General features: G+C 38.5%; 1 protein-coding gene across 1 annotated transcript in view; it reads right to left on the reverse strand.

The window, feature by feature from the left end:
- SKAP2 (src kinase associated phosphoprotein 2) overlaps window positions 1-23,864 on the reverse strand; it is a 120,557-nt gene extending 96,693 nt beyond the window's left edge. The window contains exons 1-4 of the mRNA XM_071429248.1: window positions 23,656-23,864; window positions 13,193-13,298; window positions 11,258-11,283; window positions 807-911 (exon numbers count right to left, since the gene is read on the reverse strand). Of these exons, the coding sequence (XP_071285349.1) occupies window positions 807-911; window positions 11,258-11,283; window positions 13,193-13,298; window positions 23,656-23,854 (436 nt within the window). The 5' untranslated portion in view covers window positions 23,855-23,864. The remainder of the gene's footprint in view (window positions 1-806; window positions 912-11,257; window positions 11,284-13,192; window positions 13,299-23,655) is intronic.
- Window positions 23,865-24,317: the final 453 nt, after the last annotated feature.

A 24,317-nucleotide genomic window follows, 5' to 3' on the forward strand; every position in this document is an offset into this window, starting at 1 on the left:
TACATCATTAATTTATTTGTACATATATTTAATTTACTGCCATATATTATCCATAGAAGATGTTTATATTATGTATACAATAAACTAATCTCAAAAATATGGACACTATGCTAAAGCAAGCTTGTTAACTGTTGAAATATTCAGTTGTTCATGTCTTCAGAACAGTCGCATTTAGCATTGAACTTAATGAATACAAAATAAAACAACATGGAAAACAGCTATGAAGTGTGGACTTTTCCTAAATGCAAACCCAAACTTAAAATTTATATAACAAAAACATTGTACAAAACACTGTCTTAATGGAAGGAAACACTGTAGGAATAATTAATTTAATATTTTATGAACCTATTCTGCATGGAGTTTGCAGAAAAATATCAATCACATAAACTGTTTCATTATTTATTAGATAAATAATACATTAAGCCATTAAGTAGCAAAATAAAATTAAGCAAGAATCTGATAATGTTGAATTAACAAACAATTTGTTACTACAAATATTCACATTGGTTTAGCCACTGATCTATCTTTAAAAACATATGTATCTACAGAAGATGCTTTGTTATCAAAAAACGTGAGTTGAGAAACACTGTGTAAATTTGAGATAGCTTCACTATGCTCTAGGACCACTAGAGAGAGCTCTTCAGTTCCTTTAAAGGTTCTTGTAAAGGTAAGAAAAGCATTCAGCTGTGCTGCTTATCTGTTTATCTGTTTTCCAGCGCTATAATTCGCATCACAAGAATCTGATTACATCAGCTCATAGCAAACTGGCAAACCTAGTACTTTGTAAGGTAAACAGTGTCACATACCATCTGAAGGGGCTTCATCCTCTTTATCATATCGGTCAGATGCTATTGAGACGCTATCAGGAGGCGAAGAAAGAGAGTTCTCGGACTCTTCCTCATCTTCCAGCTCTGTAAAAGTCAATACACATTGCTAGTGAAATAGCTTATCACACAAACACACAGAAAAAAAGTATTTCCAATAGCAAGGAGGATATTAATTCCTATCTGGAACTGAAAAAGTCCTATTTCTCATGGACACTGGCAGGCTCCAGCGCAGCTGTGAGCGATGCCATTCTAGGGTTACCTTCTGACCCGATGTGTAAATGCTGCTGGAGCAGTTTCCCTAAACGCTGTCGTATAATGAACCTGCTTCCAGCACTGCACAGCTGGCAGCTTCTCACAATGGGGGAAAGAAACACCACAGCAAAGAGGCAGGAAAGAGAAAACACTGGCAGAAGGGATAAAGGAGAGCACCAGGCTCCGAAGTTCTGCCTGTCCTAGTGCAGGATGGAGTTGCAGCAACTTCACTCCCAGGAAATGCCTAACCACTGCTGGCAGCAGTGACCTCTGCCCACTTTTACTTTTCTTAACTGTAATTAGGCACTGCCTTGCAAAACTCTGTGTATTCCTCCCATGAAACCAGAAGTGGAATAGCTGCCTGGCAGCACCTGGTATCAACCTGTGGCTTAATGCTGCATTCTGTTAATGAATTTCTTGCCCAACTGAGAGCCCTGCTACAATAGATACAAAATCTACATTATCAGTTAATCTGATGCACTTTGATCAGTGTCATGCATAAGCAAGAAAGTCTAGGAAGAATACAGTGAAATCAATATTAGTTGAGGCTTTCACCTAATTAGGCAAAATTTAACTTCTTCCTGAAACTCAGCATATTTTCTCAGATATGTTTAACACATCTAGGCAAAGAAGAGGGGGGAAAATAACAAACTACATTGCCTCTAAAAAAAAAAAAAATCTTTGTGAAGGAGAAAAAGCTAAATATGACAAAAATCATCAGACCAGAATCCTAAAGTTGATGCTCCAATAGATTAATTAGCCCTCAAATTTCTTGAAAATCATGTAACACTAAATTGTTCAAGCATTGCCTTTTGCTATATACAAACACAAAAGGCTTTCCAGAGACATCCAAATATCCTTCTCTATTTATGTGCTCCCTTTTGGAGCACTGGATCAGAAAACTAATTTATAAGAATCCAAAATAAACCCATGCATAGTGAAAATGTTCTTCTTCATAGGTGCAGAAATTGCATTCATCAGTAGGATTGCCTAACTATGGCCAAGTTATACCCCTTCCCATTTAATAATGGAAATATACAGAAAATTCAGAGACTATGACAGAAAGCTCCATGACTGTTTGTAAAAAGCAGCAAGTTTTCCATGCAGTTAAAACAACAATATCTGATATTTGTTTTTCTGGAGCTCTTTTACATTCAAAAGTTGTTAAACACTAGCTAGGCTTTCCCTTCATTAATTTAGTATGCTTTTCTTAGGAAAGCTTCCTCCGAAGCTCCCATGCCATTTAACAACTGCTCTGAATCTGAACCTGACTCCAACCTATTTTTGACACAGTCCTCTCCAAGTAGCACTCCAGTCATCGTGTTAATCTGATCAAAATATTTGCACTTCATCACACCTGTCAAACCAATCAAAAGTAAATTATTTCTCTCTAGAACTCACCTCTTCCTCCAAACAGAAAAACACAGAACAGATAGAACATGAACAGAAAATATTATGCCTTATTTATACCCAGCATGATCATCTTTTACACTTAGATTCCACAAACCAGGTGCCTGTCTCTCTTTGCCTATATATATCTGTATTAGATTATGCACTCCATCTAAAAAGAGCAAACACAATATAATAGCAAAATTCCATTCCACTCCATTCCAAAAGTTCCACTGTTTTCCTGTCCTAAACTTTTACTAGTACTACAATGCATAGAATATATGTGTATGAGCAAGCCCTGGTTGTCAATCAAAAATGTCCTCTTATTAGCTATGCATAAACATGTCATCATTGAACCTTCATGAAAGTGCCAGCATAAATTTAAAATATTAGACTGTATTTCTAGAAGAAAACAATTCCAGAAACACCACACTCCAGCACATATAATTCATGGACTGAATGGCAAACCTTAGTATATTTGAATGAATAAGACTTGTGGATGACAAGTAGGTGAGTATACACATAGAGAGAACATCTCCAGAGGATTTTGTCCCACTCAGCAACACATAATTTATTATGTAAGTTTGCAAAGCTGCACTGTTGCCTTGCTCTTCCACTAAGTTACCATATTGCCATTTTCCAGTTACACTTAGGATTTCAAAATCAGTAAATATTTGTCCTTTACTTTCATTTAAAAGCCAGATGACCTAGGAACAAGGGAATTTTCAATACCTACATACATATTTAGGGCATACCATACATATACCTATCATTGTGCTGGTTTGACTTTGATAGAGTCAAGTTTTTTCACAGTAGCTGGTATCAGGCTATGTTTTGGATTTGTGCTAAAACCAGTGTTGATAAAACAGGGACATTTTAGTTACTGCTGAGCCATGCTTACAGAGTCAACACCTTTTCTTCCTCTCACACCACCACACCAGTGAGTGGGCTGGGGTGCACGAGAAGTTGTGAGGGGACACAGCCAGGACAGCTGACCCCAACTGACCAAGAGAATACTTCACACCATATGATGCCATGCTCAGCATATAAAGCTGGGGGGAAAAGAAGGAAGTAGGAGACATTAAGAGTGATGATTGTCTAAGTCACTCTTACTTGTGATGAAGTCCTGCTCTCCTAGAAATGGCTGAACACCTGTCTACTCTGGGCAAGTGATGAATGAATTCCTTGTTATGTCTTTCTTCTGTGTACAGCTTTTGCTTTACCTATTATACCAACTTCATATCAACCCATGAATTTTCTCACTTTTACCCTTCTGATTATCTCCTCTATCCCAGCAGGGGGAAAGGAGTGAGGGACTATATGGGCTTTAGTTGCTATGTGGCATGAAAATCATGACACAATTATATACTGTATTTGAAACAACAGAAACCATAGCAAGACCGAATGTAGCTTCATAACAAAACAAGTTTCTGTTTCATGTCTAGAATATCCAAATTCAAAATGCTCTTAAAACAAAACAATCAAAAAAAGAAAAGTGTTCAGAGTATTATGAAGAAAGAAATTACACACTCAGTGCTTTACATCTGTCAAAGCATTCTCTAGATTTTAAATTCTAAAGAAGGCTTGAAGACTTCCATGAAAAAAGCCCTCACTGAGAAAGACACTCGGAACCAAAATACAAATCCTATGTCACACAATACTACATTTAGGTATCCACACTTTACATGAAAAATGAGGAGAATAGGTGGCAGACTCTGGATAGAGGTACAAGCAACCTGCACACATGCAGAACTAGATTAAACCAAAAAATCTTCCATTTTTTATTTTAGAGCAAAGAAAAATAGTAGCAAATAAATAACAGTTTTCATCCATTTATATTATACACTGAAAAATACAATTCTTCCATAATCTAATTTGTACAGAAGAACTGCAGGCATTTCAATAAGAAAGCTGACTCATTATGCTCTGGAGTTGTAACAGATGACATTTCACAATGTGTTTATGTACTGGCATAAAAGAAGGACTGCTTTCTGGTGTCAACCTTGGGGTTCTTGCCTCCTAGTTCTGTCAGGGTTAAAAGATATCTTAGGACTGTATTCTGTTAATATACAAAGAAATTGCTCATGACAGTTCACAAAGAGGCTTCCTGTTGATCCTATGTCATCTCCTACATTCCCACTCTGAGCAATCTCTGCCCTTTCTCCACTTTACATGCTCCTCCATCAAAGTGTTGCATTGAAGTTTATACTCCACCTATGGAGTAAGAGCAGTCAGAAATGCATTTCAAGCTCCATGTGTTACTCCTTGAACAGTCAGAGGAGTCAGTGTTGAGCAGCACAAACCACTATTCTCTTCAGGTGCCAAGTATCTAAAAATACACCCAAAAAGCATCAATAAATTAAAGAAAACCATTCAACTTGCACTTATGTAATAGAAAACCGAACTACAAAGCAACAATGGGCATCAGGTAAATGTATTCAATACAATTTGCAGGCATAATTGAAAGCATTGCTGCCTAATCAAACATCTAAAAGCAAAGCATGCTCAAACAAAATGTCTATAGACTCATTAGTTGGCAGCCATTCCATTACAATCACACATAATGTCAGTAGTGCCTTGAACCCATGCCAATGACAACAGCATAAATTTTGCATCTCATTTCTATGGTCATAAAATTAATGACCAGTTTAAAAATACTTCTTTGCAAAAGTTATTGCCTAAAGAAATGACATGACTGTATCCCTGTTATGCAGCCACAAGTATAATTATGGAGTTGATGCTCATTAATATAGTTTCTCGTTTCCCCAGAATATCATGATTTATCTGGAAGTTGGGGAAAAAATAGATTAATTACAGGTAGATATTTAACAGTCACAATAACAAGAATATGTACATGAACTGACCCTATTCTCTAGTTTCTGCAAGTTAAACTAATCTCCTACAGGTTTGATAGCAGAATCAATATTTTATGATGTCTGTAAAAAAAAAAAAAAACATACAATGTCATTTCTTATTAAATGCTACGTTTTCCATTACAGCTTATTTATTGATTCAGGAAATAATGCATACCAAAGGATAAGTTTACCACATTAGGAATGGAGCATAAAACAAACTCTCTTCATTGTAACAAGGGCTGTACTTCAGTTCCTACCCCTTGTTCTGAAGACTTCCAATAAATTTAGTTGGTGCAATATAATGAGTAGGACCATATTACATTGTAAGAATTTAGCTTTTTAAAAATCCAGATTTTTTTCCACCAATAATTCATTTTCTTCTTCAACATTGAGATTATAACATAGAATTCCTAAGCATTAAAGGTACTGTTTCCACCACTTACTCTGAAAAAGAGTAAGCAAGATGTTTCAGCCAATGCCTCTGAAAGAAACTTGCTAGCTCACATCCTCAGATAACTAAACACTTTCAATTTATTTCTAAAAATGTCTAGACAGAATGATGCATTAAAACTGCTCAAGTATAAGAGAAATAAAACAACTCAGGAAAATAAAAAGACATGTAGGTCAAACCACCCTGCTTCTTGCCATTTCAGAAGGTCCCAAGTCACAGCAGGTTGAAATCAGTTCATCCTGTCCAATCTCTGCTGCAGTTAAGAACCCATGAAACAAAGGACTGGATGAAGCCATCAAGCAGACCAAGCAAGGTTCTCACTACTCAGTTTTCCATAAGAACATGTAGACAAAGCTGCTTTCAAGCTGGCAGGGGTATACTTTAGCCCCTTGACAGGGGCATCCTGTATTTTTAAGATGCTACTGACCCAATCCACCAGTCATCCTGCAAGACTGGATTCTTCTGACAATCAGTTTTTCAATGCATGCTTTGCCATGCAGTCTGCTCCAACACACTCATTCCTGAAGGGCCTTCTAGGGTCCCCTATTAACAGGACGATTTTTAATGGCTTGTTTTATAAAGGTCAAGTAGAAACTCTTTAACAGCTAATTTTTAAAACAATACAGAAACAACATTAAGTGTGCAAGCAAATGTGCTTCAAGCAAGAAAAGCAACTGCACTTTTGCTTGATGAGTTCTTTCTTATGATCTGTAATTGTAAGTTCTTTCTTAAGATCTCATTCATATGATGCATATCAGGCCAAAACCATTTTGTGCTGCACTGGTATGTCATGTTAGTTGAAATTGCACTTGGTGTGGACACTTCACAGATAACAGCTGTGTGTAGCTGAAAGGGACAACACAGTGACATGCCTACAGTGAAACCTCCCAGACTTCTGGGACAGAGTGGTATTTGGCACACTTTTAATGATGGTCTCTCCAGAAATACATCATGATGACCCTCAAAGAACTGGGTAACAACTAAGCCATATCCTTCCCATTTATGGTTAAATACTAACCATGTATTTATGCTCTTGACTAAAAAGTTCAAGTGTGTTAAAATATAGAACTTGTGTGCACATGCAGCTCTGGTGACCACAAGATACTGACTCCATTTCTGAAGTCCAAAGAGACTTCTACTTGCTGCCATTTCCTGAAAAAGAGTGCACAGAGGGGAAAAAAAATAAAAAGGAAATACGACCCCTGTACAAAAACAGAAAAGAAAAAAATACAAAATCAAATCCTTTGCAAATAGTGCTACTCTAATAGCTTGACTATTTCCAGGAAGCAGAGGTCTTGGGCTCCAGACTCTGCTCTGCCAAGAGCCAGAAGCATCTAAGTCATCTAAAGGTTTCTTACAGGTGCTCCCCATAATTACACTGTGAATAACACCAGTGCTCTAGAGACACAGTTTTGCCCTCTATTATGTTACAGTGAAATAAAAACAAAAGTGGACCATCATCAGTTTTTATCAGAGTGAAAAATGCTAGTTAGAAAATGTCATGTCATACTTTTCTGCATAATTTAGTGCTGCAGATCACATATGAGGTGCAAGGAGTGCTTTCTGGGGAACTGGTTCTGCAAATTCCCATAGTATGACTCGATTTGGCGAGTACTTCTGGTGTCTCACTTTCAACATTGAGCCAAAATATTTTGTGAAAAGTGAGTAAAAATATGTATTTTACTAAAATAAATGCATAGAACAGATGGCAATTGAACTTCAAACATAAATACAGCTTCTAGAGCTTAGGGTGCTTCTGCCAACTTTAGCACTATTTTTAGCATAAACTGAAAACAAGGTTCTTTTAACTAAACATTTTGGCAGTCACAGTATTGATTCAATTAATCTCAAAACAGAGAAATGCCAAAAACTGTATTAAGTCAGAATCTTTGACAAAGTTAAGACTTTTATAATGTTAGTGGAATATTAGTCTTACCAAAAAATGAACCCGATTTTGTATGCAAATTACCTTTGTTTTCAAGTTTTTTCCCAATTCTAAGATCTAGAACAGGTCGCTGAGTGTGACTACAGCTTTTTAGTTTTGCTTAAACTGCTTAAATAAACAGTCAAATATTTCAAATTAAAAGGAAAAAAGGCAGCAGTGTCTAAGAGAAAGACATTTATACAGAGCTCTTCAATTTAAGAATAAAACAGATACAATAAATGTCTAATAACTTAAAAAATAAATCTGATGATAGACCAGTGGATTGGATATAAATATAATTGTACACTTTTGGTCATAAGAACAACATGGACTTTCTTTATCCATAAATTAACAACACACTTAACTGTAAAAGTCAGTGTTAAATCAGGTAACACATCACACACGAAAATTAAATATTTTCCCATACAATTAATTTTGTGTCTTTCACTTGCACACATACCCACTTCTCCTAAAAAGTTTTAATTTTTTTCAGTCTATATAGACAAAAAGATGCTTTTGTCAGCATATTTACTGACCTGACAGACAACATATGAAGGCTTCTTTCTAGGAAGATTCAAGAAAGTCCTCAAATTCATCAATCTGGGTGCAAGGAAATATGTATGCACCTTCTGAGAGAGATGCACATGGGTGATCATAGTTTTAAGGAGCCTGGTTCTACTTGTACACATGCTCTTCAATTACTTTTTTAATCTTTCACACCTCCTTGCTTTATCCTTACGGATAGGCAAGATTCTCTATGCTATTGGCCACAGCCCATAAAAGAAGTGTTTACAAATAGTTTAGTAAAACCTGCTAGTCACAACGTGCAAAGTCAGTGGGACTTCAAAAACATCCAGTGATGAAAGAGAGTGGAGTGGAAAGTATGCCCACAACACATCCTTGTGGAACAACTCACAAGCTGAAGGAGACGCAGTTTGAGAGTGGAGTCAAATATCATTATGTCCTACAGGAAGTATATGAATTTCGAAAGTGTTAGTCCACTTCTTTCAGCCTCCAAAAATACTTCTGGATACCTCTGAAAGGATGACAACTCACAAGATTCTTGAAAACAGCTGATGTAGTATAACTACTATATCATGATAACATACCATGACAGCATGTACCATTCTTCACCTTCCCTTTCAGCTAGAACAGAGATTATTTTATTTACATTTTAAAAATTGAGTGACTGCTACCACAAAAGCAATAACAGTAAATATGGAGTTTAAATACACACAGTAGTTTTTATTCTTCCTAGTTTGTTTCAAGGTAGTTTCCAAATTCCTGCTCCCACCCCTCCTTTTTTTCCTAAAATAGATTATCCTTTTTTCACCTTATATGTTGATGTCTTTCTTCTTTCTCTGGAGGGGGTGGAACTGACCATCACAGCCTTCTGAGTTTTCAATACTTTCCAAATGTTCCATTTTTCAAATGTCTAGGTGTGCAGAGAGGTATGAAAATGGGCACAAAAGTTGACCTCCCTCAGCTGCTGCCACTGCTTTGTTGCAGTAGGAGCTGGCCAAGAATCTGACTGCTTATCTCCATGTGAGTCCTTTGTTCTATACCTACAAAAGTCACGCCCAATTTGTACAGTCCTAAAGTAAGAATGACACAACCAAATAAAGTTCAGCACACACTTCTTGAACTCTGGACATTACACCAACAACTCATACCACTGATTCACGTTCTCTTAAATAATTTGCAAGTAAGTGCAGGCTCCTATTTCTTGTAATTTTTTTTTATACTCCTGCATGCAGCAAATGCACATTAATTCGGAGGGATGTATCCTTGCTTGCAGAAAGCAACGGTATAACTTTCATTTTATTGAAAAATACTGAAAACTAAGGTGTGAGTGTCCACACACCTCAGCATTTTTACATAGTTCTACGACCTGAACCAGAGAGACATCACGAGAATTTTTTACAAGGCAATATATCCCGCTTAATAATCAAATTTACTGTAATAAAAAGAATAAGACTGAATATAATTTTCACAGAAATCACAGCAAGTTATGTAGTAACAATTACAGACTATACAAATCAAATAATCCATTTTGCTAGAGATAATGAAATCTCATTTTTGTTAATAATTTGTTGAACTGGAAAATAAATTCTGAATCAAATTACCAATGAAGAAAGTAAATAGACTAGAATTTTCTTGACCTTCAAATTACACAAAGCAGTAAATGCAAACTCTGCTTTTTGTAGGTAACTCTCACACTTATTACAGAGTCAGAGTCTCAGAAAGTTATTAAATCTTCAAAAACATGCTCTCTCAAAGTAAGATAGGTTTGCAATGAAACAACCACCCCACCTAATTTTACGTTAGTAATTTTCTTAATAAAATAACATCTTACTTTCCCTCACTCAGTTCTGTTGGACAGTGAGGAGAAGATGAAAACTACATTTTGTCTTCTGTAGCAGAGCTGAGCTGTAATATTAAAAAAACAGCAAATTACTGTAACACAATTTTTAAACAATCACATAGTTGGAGTTTACAGAATCTTGGCAATCTTGAATCTTTGGGAAGTTTCAAGTTGCACTGTCCCTTTCAATTGAACTGTTATGGCTGCATAACTTGATTTAAACAGGCATAAAAAATGTATGAACTTGTTGTGCCTTGTTACAACATTATTTGCCTAATATGACTTACATATTTTCACTTTCTCAGGAGGCACGCTGCAGCCTACACATTTGAACCTCCTTGTCCAGAAACAGACACTTCTTCAACCACTGTAAAAAGTGAAGCTTTGCATAGGCTTTTTTGACCTCGCACTGTGACCCTCATACCAGCATCCACAGGCTATAGGTCATGACCTCAAGAATTAGCATCATGGAAATAAGAGCCCTTCCAGGTTTAGTTACAGAACAGAACACTGTAGCAACAAACCCCTCAGTCTTCTCTAAACTGAACTCTGCAGCTTTGTTTAAACTCCACTAGAAGACAATAGATAACCCACACTTCAGTTTTCATTACTCGCACACTAAATCATCTCCTCTCCAGCTAAAGGTCTGAGCTCCCGCTGCACTATGAAAACATTCATTCAGTGTGGATCGAAAGCCAATATCATATTGCCACGAGATGATCCTATTAAAAGGTTAAAGAAACATCACTATGGAATTGAAGACTTTTGCAACGTTAAGGAAAAAGGCTGAAATACGTAACCTCTGCTAAAATTCTATCTCCTAAGCAGGCTACTTTGCATTCACTTCCTCTGGGAAAAAAAAACCCGCACATCACATGGTCTTTCACAAGGCTGCACTCTCGCTAACAAAGCTCCATTTATACTAAATTTATAACAAATAAGCTCCATGACGAGCTGCATTACAGATTGAATCCTGAGCTACATTTCCAGCCGAGTGCTTCCATCAGCGAGCGCTGAGCGCGCTGCGCTGCGCTGGCCGCCGGCAGCGGCCGCGGTGGACGCGCGCGCCCCGGGCGCTCGGGCCGCTGTTCCCGCCGGCCGCAGCAGGGGGCGCCAGGCCCCTCGGCCTCGCGCGGCCGCGGCGCTGGGAAAGCACCGCGGCGGGAACGGCGGGGACAAGGGCACGAGACTCACCTTTCTCCGGGAATTCTTGAGGATAGCTGCAGGAAAAGAAGAAGAAGAAACATCATAAAGCAACGCACACTCGCAAACCCACGGCACGAGGACATGGCACAGAACAGCAATCAGTTTTCAACGAGTTTTGTGGTCGAGACTCAGCGCTGCAAGTTTTCCTTGAAAATTCTGAAGTCTTTATCTTTGGCTTTAAGTATTTATTCAGTTTTCCTTTTGCCTTTGCAGCTGACAGAATCCCCAGTCACTTCAAGGAAGACTTGAACAAAACCAAATCCAGACTGAGCAGCCTTTTCTAGTAACATACATCTGTTCAGATATCTTAAGGTATAAAAACACACAAAAGCATCTGTAATTTTAGTAAACCTTTTAAATGTTAACAAATTCCACAAGTTTTTGTATGCAAGTAAAACCATTTAACATATTTTGAAATAAACCAGTAGTTCAATAGGAAACTAAATAGAAAATCAAAAATAGTGGTTTTAGCTACACTAAATTTACAGAAATCCAAATGAATATGGATTAATAATTAACCAGAAAGATACAAGTTAAAGCATGCCTAAATAAGAAGTCCTTTTCAAATAAGGAGATCTCAAACTTATATAATGCCTAGAAAACAAAAGAAAAAATATCATCCCAGAGAGAAAACATCCTTTTATACACTGTTTCTTTGGAGGTAAATCTTAGTATTTCAGAAACTAAAATAATCAGAGAATGCAGTTTGATGATACAGACAAATTATCAGGACAGAGTTCTGTAGAATGGCATTCAAGAAGCATTCATGGGCTAAGAACTAACTGGCAAATAAAATGCAGCTGCCAAGATCATCTTTATGAACAATAAGCAGTAGTAAAGATAACAGTTTAGTCAATAAGGAGATGTTGGCAAGAAATGAGCAGATGAGAAAGGAATGGTCTAGAGATAAGAACCTGAGAAATGCAAACAGAAATAAGAGGCCAGATCTAAGAAATCCAGTGTAGCAAGTGGCAGTAACACAGGCCAACATGTGGGATGTTAAAATCAAAGAAGATTACAATGTGCATGTATTTTGTAGCCTGCATGAAAAGCAAAACACTGTTAACAGTGAATAATATTACAGGAAATGAGGAAGGCATTAGAAATTAAAATAAGATGAGAAACCATGGGGTCACATAAATGAACAGTAAAAGATTCAGTGTCAATATGCCCATAAATGCAGGTTCCCTCTCTTTGATATTTCCTCATCCAAAAAAGCATCAGTCAGTCAAGAAAAAAGTCAGTAACACTGTATCTGCAAGTCATCTGTACAGTCACAGTTAACTCAATAACCAGAATGGAAAACCCAGGAAAGAAAAAATAAATAGATAAAATACTACTTCCTTAAAAGAGAATATGAGGGAGAGCTAGTTCCCTAAGCATTTACAGCCTGAATTAAAAGAACACAAAACTTCAAATACAAGATTTTGGGACACATCTCATGTGTCCCTCCAGTTAGCGCCCTCACCAGATGATTGTGCTGTCCTTGAAATTATAAACAAGTTGCCACAGGGGCAGAAGCATGCCATCAATGGAATGCTTAGGAGATAACACACAGCTGTCTTACACCAGCTGAGTATGGTGATAGGAAGCTCATTCATATCCTCAATACAATATATTTCTCATGTTTTAATGAATCTTACAAAAGCAGAGGTGAAGGCAAGCTCTGCCCAACTAGCTTGCAATCGGGTTTCAGAATATTAAACAATTCAAATGGGACAAATCATTCTGCTCCCATTTCTTACTGAATTGTAGCAGCTTTGAGAAGACAAGACTTGAACCCATACAGATTTTTTGAAAAAATCAGCACCTAGACAGATTTTTTAATCGTTAGTATGGTTAATGTTTAATAAAAGGTTGCATAAAGCTTTAAGATATCAGTAAGTGACTTTCTAACATATTAAAGCCATGAAGTTCACTTACCTTGTCTTAATATCCTTTATCTTCTTAAGAAGAGCTTCACGCCTTTCTTTTGCTTTCTTGGATAGATTTTCTCCTTTTAGTATTTGGGAAACAAATGTTTCAACATCTAAATAAAGAAGAAAATAAATACACCTCAAAATACTGCTGTAATGAGCTTGTCCTGATACTACTGTGAAAAAAATAAGAAAATTATTTTCAGCCCTACTCACAGCATAGTTAACAGACATTTTAGATTCTAAATGGGATACATTTGTTCTCTATCTACTTATGCTTAGCACAGCAAATCCTATGGTGACATTTGATTCTTGCTCACTTAATTATGCTACGTAAGTCCTAATAAATTGCAGTGCTATAACAATTACTTTCCATCACCTAAAGTAAAAGACAAAGCTAAAACATGGAAATAGCCTTTATGCATATATTACTGCCATGTTATTTCAGAAGTTCAAGTTGCAAAGATGGTTGTGTAATTTATTATTTCAGCAGTAACACTTACCCAGATAGTAATATAGCTCACTTACTGGTTACAGTTTTTTCAAGTGTTCCCACAATGCCTCTGAAATCACTGATTGACTAAAGATTCATATCCAAAGCAATCCTGAAAACTATTAGATAAGCAAATTAACCATATCAAAGGAGTCCAGCTCAATAGTGTACTTTAAATTAAGCACACCTCCACTTGTAGAATCACAAACAAGGGCTCTAGCCTGCACTCTAAGTTTTAACTCTTACTCAGATGATACTTTTATACAGTCATGTAGAAACAAAGCATTCCATAAAAGCTACCACAGTTCTTTTAATATAGTAAATATCCATTCCATAGGATAAAAAGAATGCAGTGTGTATTGAATTTGTGGGAGTGTAACACAGTAGTATGTTTTCCTTATTGACTAAACAATGGCAAAAAATAGCATTAGCAGTTTCTCATAGTTACCACTCAACATACAATTATCCCAAAAACAGAAAAGGAGAAACACAACCAAAAAATTCTGCTTGTTAACATAAATGTCTCATCTGTATGGGATTACTCATTGGATAAGAGAAAGCATTTGTGGGTAACAAAATACCTTCTCACAGTGCCTGCCCTCCCTCACAGACACACACACAGACACATATATATACCTTGGCTCTCTCTGTAAAGCTGCAAATCCATATGGATAGTACTATTTTAATCCTATCACTTTTCTAATCAGATGAGAAATTCCCTTTTAATACAGAAACATAAATAACAGCCAATGGAGTACACAACTGTCTACGTGCAAAACTTTACAGGAATCTTTACCACAGATTTCCTAAATGAAAAACTTAATTGCCTGGTTTTTTCTTTATAAAACAGAAACATACCACCCTTTGTATTACAGGATGCAAGAAAACAAGGCAGAAGTTACCCTTCAAGAACATTAGCACAGCTATTACAAAAATGTTCTTCTTTACAAATAATTCACTAGATTATTATTTAAATGTTTAGATTCCTGTCCTCACCGAGTGCAGCAAAAGTATTCATTTTTTACAATATTTTAAAGTTCTGAAGAATGACATTGATCCTCCTCTCTCCATAAGACAGAGAATCTTCCCATTCCTTTTTCCAAAGCAATCCTGAATAGGGGAGACCTTCACTCAGTTCTGTGGCATTCCTTCTTTAAAAGGACAGAAGGAAAGGCACTTAACATGTATTAATGCATCCTCCAGACATACCCCCAACAGCCTCTATGCTGCAGACCAAGAATGCCTACACAGGGATTTTTTTCCAAACCTGTAGAAAAAGTACACATCTTCACAAATTACAAGGATTGGAACTGCCAATCAAACTGGCAGAGGAGAACACACAGAACCCAATGACATTGACAAACTACAAAACTAAGGTCAAAAAACTTATACTTTTACTATTCAGAGCAAAAATCAAAATAGTTAAAAACAAATCAACAGTTTTTCTCTCAATGAAACCTAACAGGGTTTTCCAGTACAAAACTAGCTTTCACTTGAAGAGGGACAGCCTGATTAAATATTTATTTTTCCATACTTTTATCTTTTTATTTTAAAAAATACATAGCAGCTTCAAAGTGTCACCTAGGCACCAACATACAAAATTTCTGAGGAATTAGTCATGTTTATAAATCAGGAGCAATACTTGCATGGTAACATTTGGACACTAATCAATCACAAAACTTGGATTCAGAAGTCTTCATTTAAACTCAGTGGGCTTCTTTACTTCTTGGAAAGGCTCAACCCAGGTGAGAATTCTGCCATCTCAGATTCTGACTGTCAAAGCTTTATTCAAATACAAACATTGAAATAACACAATTAAGGAGTATGTGGAGAAGAGAAACCAAGTTGATTATAAAAAAGGATTACCAATTCTGGCTTAAAATATACTGTGGATACAAAAATTTCAGGACTAACTATATTGCTTGACAGATTTTGTTGTTTTCCACAAAACCTTGGACTTGAAAAGCAGAAATAATAGAGAATTTTCAACCCAACCATGGGCGGACAGGGCAGAAGCAGACGCTCCATTTACTCTCAGTTGGAGTAGAGTTGGAGGAGAGAGAAAGAAACAGAGCAAGCATATCCAAGCTTGTCATTTCTAAACAGCAGCAGTTACAGAAGACATCCCTGGGATGGCTTCCCTCTCACATGAGTATGTGAAACAAGTTCTCCAAGCTTAGGTGTACCCACAATCAGGGTGCCCTGTTTTCATCATGGAACACTATTACTTCCATATGTCCAGAGATACCATATGGCTTGATTCATCACAACCCCAAAATATAACGACAGATATGACATACACATGATGCTAAAGAAGCAGTTTACCCAAAAATTACATTTTACTGTATCATATATATTTCTTATCTACTCAGTTACACAGTATGTTATATATCTTGTTTTCATTTACTGTTGTAAATCCATCCAGGATGTACCAGATGCAGAAGATGAGTAAGTAAGATGATCCTAAGCTTCTCTGGACAAGAAGCCAGCAAGTCACGTAAGTTACGATCATCTCTTCACTTCCTGTACTTCCACACTATGGAGGAATATGGACTGCCTTAACATAAATGCTCCTGTAGTTTCTCTGACCTTCCACAAAGTGATTTATGTAGGAATTAGAACAGAACTAGGGATCAGTATAGCAGATCCTAATTTAATACAGTAAACTTCAAAGAGAAGTAGCAAAATGTACCCATTTCTCACCACTGTTCTAGTCACATACTTCCTCTCCCCCCTCCAGGAGGATCCACAACTTGGACCCTCCTGTACTAGTTTAATGCTACACAGAAAACAAAACTACTCCTCACAAGCACTTCAGTGTAGACCTGATTCATGCTTCAGCAGCAGCTGATCCATCAAGGAATTTTAAAAGGAATAAAAGATAAGTTCCAGAAATAAAACCTCTTTGAACAGATTTCTGGTCTAAAAGCACTTTAACTAACCAGTTACCCCAAAGCAAAAAAAAAAACCAAGTGACATATTCCCATAAATTTTTCCTAATGAATTGACCAGCTAATTAGTATCACACACTGCAGACATTTACCTGTTCCTAATGAAAACATGAAAATAAAAAAATAAATTTAAAAAACACTAAAATTAATAAACAAAAACAAAGCAAAGAAAAATACACACTGGAAACCTACTTAACACCTCTTTTCTTAAGCTTTTGTGTTAGACTGCTTGATAGCTTAAATACCCATACTTGTTGCTCTGTTTCTTAAAGCCTGTGATGTTAAATTTGCTTCCATCATACCCCAAAGGAATTATTTGCCTGCAGGAAATGAACAAAAGCTACCAAACCAAAAGATACAATTGATACAAATCACTCACAAATTGCTCTGCCAATACAGGTTACAAACTGACCGAAAAGGAAAGTCACACCTCAGTCTAGCTCTGTCCACTTCGACCAGCTCATCCAGTTCAAAACTTAAGTGCCAGTTCACAGAACAGTCAAAAGCTAAAAGCCATTGTAATTTCATTTTCATCTACAGTCCTTTTACAAGGAGAAAAGCTAAGATTTATTTTTCATTTCATTGTAAAACGGTTTATGGTTCTCTTTACTTCAATGATTATAAACAGACAACACTGCAAGATTTTAATTGTTTTAAAGACTTTGGAACTATTTTCTTTAATGAAGGCTTGAACCACACAGATGGAATTTTTCAAGAACATTGTAAATTTCTAGCCCAAAGCAAGTGCTGTGTTAAAGAGTGCTAAGCATAACAAATCATAGCACATTTGTTGTTTACAGGATTTAATATTGTAAATATAAGTCACACTTAATAAACAAAGATTCTTAGGACAGAACTACTTCAATTTCTTGTCAGGATGGGCCAAGCAGATTCCCACAGAGGCACTCAAAGACTATGTGCTGGGTGGTTCTTTCTCCTCTCCTTCAACAGATAACCAAGATGTTATCCAACCACATTATCAAGAAGTTAATCACTCCATCACGGACACATCAACTGAGGAGTTGACACCATTCCAATGACGAGAATCAGAAAGTGGCAATGAGATGGGAGCATCTCCACGCACATGGCAGGCTGGTTTGGAGGCTGGACACACATCCATCATATGACCAGGGACACTCCAGGGGATAACCTGGCAGTTGTACTGCCACTCACAGGAGAAGGCAGCAGCAGCCCAGCAGAGCAATTCCTGCAGCCACCAGCCCTTTCTCTCCTCTGCCTCAAGGACCCAGAGAGCCAGCAGCCGGCTGCCAGCCAGGGAATTTGGGACAGCAGGCCAGAGAATTTTGGGACATAGCTGCAAGCTAGGCACATTTATTACACACATACTGTCCAAAGGTGACCAATATTAAACAGACTGCCATGTATCTTTCAGCTTTACACAGGCTGGCATCAGAAAACAATTAATTAATTTGATTTCAAAGTTGTCATGCGATTCATTAATAGGGAAAAAGCCTGAAGACAAACTGCCAAGCAATATCTGTCACTGCCTGTTCTCTTAAATAAAGAAATATTGGAGGACTTTGCTTTTGCTCTCCCCCAACTTCGCAACTATGTTTTAAAATCTCTCTCCAGAGTTTGCTAAACCACCTTTTAAATACATATACACTTAATCAGAAACAGAACACATGATGTAAAATAAAAGTGACTGAACTTCAAGATGTCTAAAAATACCACATTTATCCAGCCTAACAAGAAGGTTAGCATTCCTTTTAGTGCAAAGTCCTGGAAAGGATTGCCTTTAAAAATTGCTCTACCTTAAATTCCCAGAAGCAAGGTTATGTTGCTGTGTTGACACATACAAAATAAGTATAATGAAACATGTTGACAGTCAACAGTTTTATTAGTGATTTTAAAAGTAGAAGTATACACAAATTGCTAAGACTCCTCAAATGAAGTAAATCAATAAGGCATGTCTTTTAAAAGATTAAAAAAGAAAAATTTTAATCAAGTTCTATACATATATATAGTTATATATGTATCTCTAATCTCATTGGATGAGTAGTTGAGCATCCTCTCTCTATATTAAAGAGGTGAGAAAAGATGGAGCTGTAACATATTAAGCATATAATGGAAAAAAACACACCAGTACAAATCATGATCAAGTTACAAAGTGATTCCAAATGAACTATAATAAAAAATGTTAAGGATTAACCTAAAGATTTACACTGTATGCCACATTATGCTGTGTCTATTGTGGTTTGTTGACATATGATTATGAAAGAAACGTAAACCCAGTCAGATGAGAAAGATAGACTCCATGTTAATTGAAAAAGACAAACTAAGTGAATAATGAGTATATAAAAAATAGCCTATGCCATTTTTATCACCCATATATGACACTTATTCCCAAATTTATGGCAGAGACAATTGAACTATGTTTCAAATTACTGGAGGTTATTTCTTACCAGGAGTCCCTCTGTGCATTTTTTTCACCTCACTGTTTCTAATCTTACTCCATTACTATAGAAACACATACATACTACCAAAGCTGTAAATACATGTCTACTTAAAAGATGTCTACTATAATCCCCCTGGTTTATCTTGTACAGATGGATTCTTCAGCAAGAACTGGCATTTGTTAAAGCCCTGGAAACATGGAAATTATATTTTTTAAAAAGAGTAAAGTTTTAAACAACAGTGTGCTTTTAAATTTGAATCAATCAATAAAGAAGAGCCACACTGTACCCAGAAGGCTTCTTCTATGACAGGCATGTAAGGAGAAAGTCCAGAAACAGCTGACATGGAAAATTAAAATGGACAGTTTGTTTTTTGGGGATTGGGGTAAATATAAACAGCATAGTCCAAAAATAAAAGGTAAGCAACTCATGCAGTGGATCCAATGTCTTGTAGATTTCTTGCCTTGCCCTTTTCTGCAAGCGATTTTCAAGATGCAAGTAAACAAGTAGGTAAACAGTACGACTTTGAAGAAAACAATAAGAGGAATCACACAGAAAAAGGTGTTCTTGACAATATAACTAAGCATTTAAACAAACTGAATAATATCTGAGTAGAAACGATCCTTAGGGCAAGAACATTGGTTTCTATTTAGGTTTGGGGTTTTGCTTAACAGAACAAGGAAAATGATATTAGGATGGGATATAAGGTTCCATATAAACTAGAGAAAATTTTATCCCATTCTCACAGTAAAAGTATTTGTAACTTTCAAAATACAAATACAGAAGATTCAAACAAGAAATACTGCCACGTGTGAAAGGAAAATTGAACAAAAGACAAAGAAATATCACCCAAAGTATAGTCACGTGATATGAACAGGGGAAAAAATATAAATGATGCACATATCTAATGATCATGACACCATCAAAAGCTGTGAAAAAGTAAAGAAGTCTTATCTCCAACTAAATCTTTGTTACTGAAAAAATCTCAAGAATTTTTTTTCCTAGTCAAGTTGACTGAAGAAACCAGTCTGGTTTACATTACAGAAGAAATAATCCCTTGGGGGAAGAAGGAACCTTCAAACTCCTCCTCAGCTATGAACAAGCCAAAACTTACTAAGGAAAAATAGATGTGAGCAGGCCTCAACAATCTATGTAACCAGCTACAATTTGAGGGGACACAAAAGAGAAACATTCCACTTTGCCAGACACCCACCAAAATATCACATAAACACAACAGACGATGCCCTTTCAAAAGAAGAAAAGGCAGAGCAGGGATGGGCTTCCTTCACTGAATTCCACTGTCTCAAGCATCATCTGTAAGTGCAGGGACTGTAAGTGCAGGTGGGGAATTAAGAAGTTACATATACTACCATACACCTCCGAGGTGTAAAGAGGGAGATAAGAGAGCAACAAACTTACTTTCTCCTCCTACCAGGAGTTTAACTCATGACCAGAGGACTCTGTTTCTGTCTCCAGTGTTTCCCTCCTACCACTTGAACAAGTCAGAGAAGACAGGATGGGATTGTGCAATCCCAATAATCCTCTGCAATAAGTCTATTGCCACACTGACCTTTCCCCTTCAACTTTACAGAAACAGCTTCCTCCTGTTTCCTACTAATGCAGTTAGCCCTGAGCTCAAGCTGTGCTTCTGCCTGGAACATTTCAGCGCCACTGATATGCAACTATAATGACCCTGCCAGCATGTGTGACAGAATTTGTTTTTGTGTTAAAGATATAATATTGTTTAGGTTCAAAGTAAAGCACTCACAAGTCGGAAAATTTCCTGTGCAACTTTAATTCATCCCCTGGTGTGTTTATTCCCATTATCGCCATGTTTAACTACAGGAGCACTTAGTAGGTTTTCCAGTAGGATCCTTACTTGTTCAGCATGGTGGGTGGACATATTCCAACCATCAATCAAGAGTAAGCAGGGATAAGGAAATCCATATGATCGTTCCTCCACTTGTTGCAGAAGTTGGAAATCATAGGCAAAAAGGCCAAGAAAAGGAGGAAGAGCAGAAGAGCACAGTACTTATGAGATTTTGCACCTGTGAGGGCCTCTCTGCTACGTGAACACCAGACTAAAATATAGTGCTTGTTGCTACCCATTAGCTGCACGTTCTCAACTGAACCTGATATGAAGAAGTGCCTGGCACTTGCAATGGCCACTAACATAGACATCCAACTCATTATTATCTGGAGAAACCAGCACAGCATGGAGGCAGGTGAATTTGAATTCTAATTCTGTTCCACCATTGATTATTTTTTGCGACCCCAATCACATCTTGTTTATTATACTAATTTTACCGATGGGAAAACAATATTCCCTCATCTCAAAGAGGTGCTGGATCAATAACTGTGAGCCATTAAAATAATACATTAAGAAGCACCCTCGAAGAAGAGCATGCAGAAATTAATAACTATCTACTAACTGTGGTATTTGTATGGTGTAACACTTTCTTGATGAATAGTAAAGATATTACTGAGCCCCCTTCCCTCCTCCATTACTATACATCCTCACTACAGGAATAGTTTGAGCAGAAAAAAAAAAAAGAAGAAGCCTACATAAAAGACTGTGAGATCCTACACATATCAGTGAAAGAACTGCTCATACAGTTTACTGGATTACTGGATTAAAGTTTACTGGATTACTCTCGTTTCTAACTTTCATGCACTTGACTGATAACCTCAAAAAAGAGAGTTTAACACAAACTGTAAAAAGTCATGCCATTATTTATTTTTCAAAAATAAGCAGGTTATTTAATTTTAACAGTGTATAACCTTACAAGGTTAACCTCGAAGGTAACAATTAAAACCTGCAAACTATTAGTTACATGTTGTAATAATAAAGCAAATATTTAAAGATCATTGGTAAATCATTCCATTGCCTTCTCAATTTCAGTTCTATAGACAGCACAAAAAGAAATGAGAAAAGCTAAAGCTGTACATACTCAACAAACATTAGATACCTGTGTATAACTTAGGCTGCTGCTCATAGTGACTCTGAAAGTACATTACATCTTGAGAAAAAATAGGTGTTCTTTGTTTCACTTCAAAATACAAACTTCCGTGTCTCTCTTTCCATGGCAGACTGGATAAAGATGGGAAGAAAGAAGGAAGGACAGGCTGTGTACATGAGGTACTATGACTGAGAAAGAAGTCATGATCTCAAATGATCCCATGTGTATCACATCCTTCCCCTCAAAAAAATTTTAAAGCACTTAAAACATTGAAGAGTTTCAAGATGAGCTTCACTCAGTGAAATTAGCACCAAAACAAACATATATGTCCTGCAACTGACCATGAGTTCCAGAATTCAGTATTGCCACAGAAAATACCAAGATTTAGAAATGCTCTCTAAGGGTAATTACTTTTTCTAAAGGATTAAGAATCTATTCCATCATATGAAATCAAGAGAAGCTTTCCTTTTTTTTTTTTTCTAGTGGCCTTCCATGCAAATTTTTAATACAGATGGTATGATATGCAAGTAACATAGAAACTGCAGCTATAAAACACTTCAGACAGTTGGCAGAAGATGAGATGTGATGAGAGCAATATGTTTCAAGCATTAGCTCTTTCAATCAAAGTGTTAAAAAAAAAATAATAGTCTGTAAAGGTGGTGAGCTGCACTAGACTCTGGCAGGTGCCCAGCCATGTAATTGAGTGCTTGGCCTCAGAAGGAAGATTTCAAAAAGCATGGGTAATTTGAATGGCAGAGTCAGATCTACACAAGTTCCTGCGGCAGAAACAGAAGTTCTCAGAAGAGTCCCACTGAAATTAAAATAGTTTCAGGATACCAAACTTTTTGATAAAGATACCAGAAAAGCCAACCTTTAAGTATTCTATTTATTTTAATTAACAACAACAACCCAAAAAAAATAAATACGAGTTCTTTGAGGTAAAAGATAGCCACTCGCATTCGGAATTCCGTACTAACATTATAACCTTTCACGGTGAGAAATCATCCCATCCCTACGCTCCAACGCATCCTGAGAGCATGGACAGTCACGGTCAGAGGTGTTGTGACTGATGTGACACTACCCCAGCAATTCAGCAGCCCTTTCGTCCGCTCCTCAGCTGTTCAGCGGGGAAGTTCATTACTTTTTTTCGGCTGATGCGGGCAGTCTGCCCTGCCAGCACACCCCGGGGGCAGAGACTTCCTCCGGATGGTTCCGCGGTCACCCGGCGGTCACACGCCCCGCACGCCTGTCCGCGGCAGCCCCCGAACGCCTCACCCCGGCTGGTGCCCGCAGCCCCGAACCTCCCGGCCGGGGAGAGGTGTCGGCTCCCGGGAGCGGACGGGGGCCCGGGCCGCTCCTTCCTCCCTGCGGGGAAGCGAGCCGGAGCGCTGCGGCTCCCCACGGACGGGCACGGTGGGAGGAAGTAGCCGGGGAGGAGGAACTGGGGGGATGGGAAGGAGACAACCCCCGAACCCGTGCACTGGAAGCGATGGCCCAGTGCCCACCGAGGCGCGCTCCGCTGCGGCTCCAGGGGCTGCTGCCCCCGCAACGCCCCGGCTCCCCCGGCCCGTCACACCCCCACCGGCCCGCCCCCCTCGGCCTCCCCTCCGCCCGCCCCCCGGGAAGGAAGCCCTCCCTCCTGCTCTCACCTGCCAAGAGGCTGCAGACGTCCCCGGGGACGCCGGGAGCGTCGGACATGGTGCGGGCGGCGGGGGCGGCCGGGGACACCCGGCGGGCGGGGCTCGACGGCTCGCACCGGCCCGGGCCCGGCCCCGCGGGGAGGAAGCGGAGGCCACGCCCCCCGCCCGCAGCGGCACGGCCGCGAGCCCGGGGGGCGGAGTCTAACATGATCGGGGCGCGGCTTCCCGCCACGAAGGCGGTGCTTCGGCACGCTGGGGGCGGGGCTTCGCGACACTGGGCGGAGCTTCATGCTGCGGGGGCGGGGCTTCCTGCCGGCTGGCTCCACCCCCACCTCAACGCCGCGCTTGCGCTTCACGGCCCTCCCCCCGTGTTTATGGCTGCCGGCGGCCATCGTGCGTGAGGGCACCGCCGGCCCGCCCCCGCCAGAACCAAATGTGGCGCCCAGCGTCGGCTCCCTCCACGCCTTCCTCTCCGAAGGGCAGGAGAAGTTGGCTATTGGATAAGAATGCGCCGAGGCCTCTCTCTGATTGACCCATTGGTTGTCCCGCCCACCAAGCCAGCGCCTGGCGTCCCCCTCTCCTCCCACAGGGGCGGGCAGGGTTGGGTCGGTGAATGTGGAGGGTGGTGCTTTGGAGATTTAATTTCTTCCAGACGTCTTTCCATCTTTCTT

The sequence above is a fragment of the Agelaius tricolor genome, unplaced genomic scaffold, assembly GCF_023055355.1.
Source record: "Agelaius tricolor isolate 1412-34295 unplaced genomic scaffold, bAgeTri1.0.p SCAF_6, whole genome shotgun sequence".
NCBI classification, from domain to species: Eukaryota; Metazoa; Chordata; class Aves; order Passeriformes; family Icteridae; genus Agelaius; species Agelaius tricolor.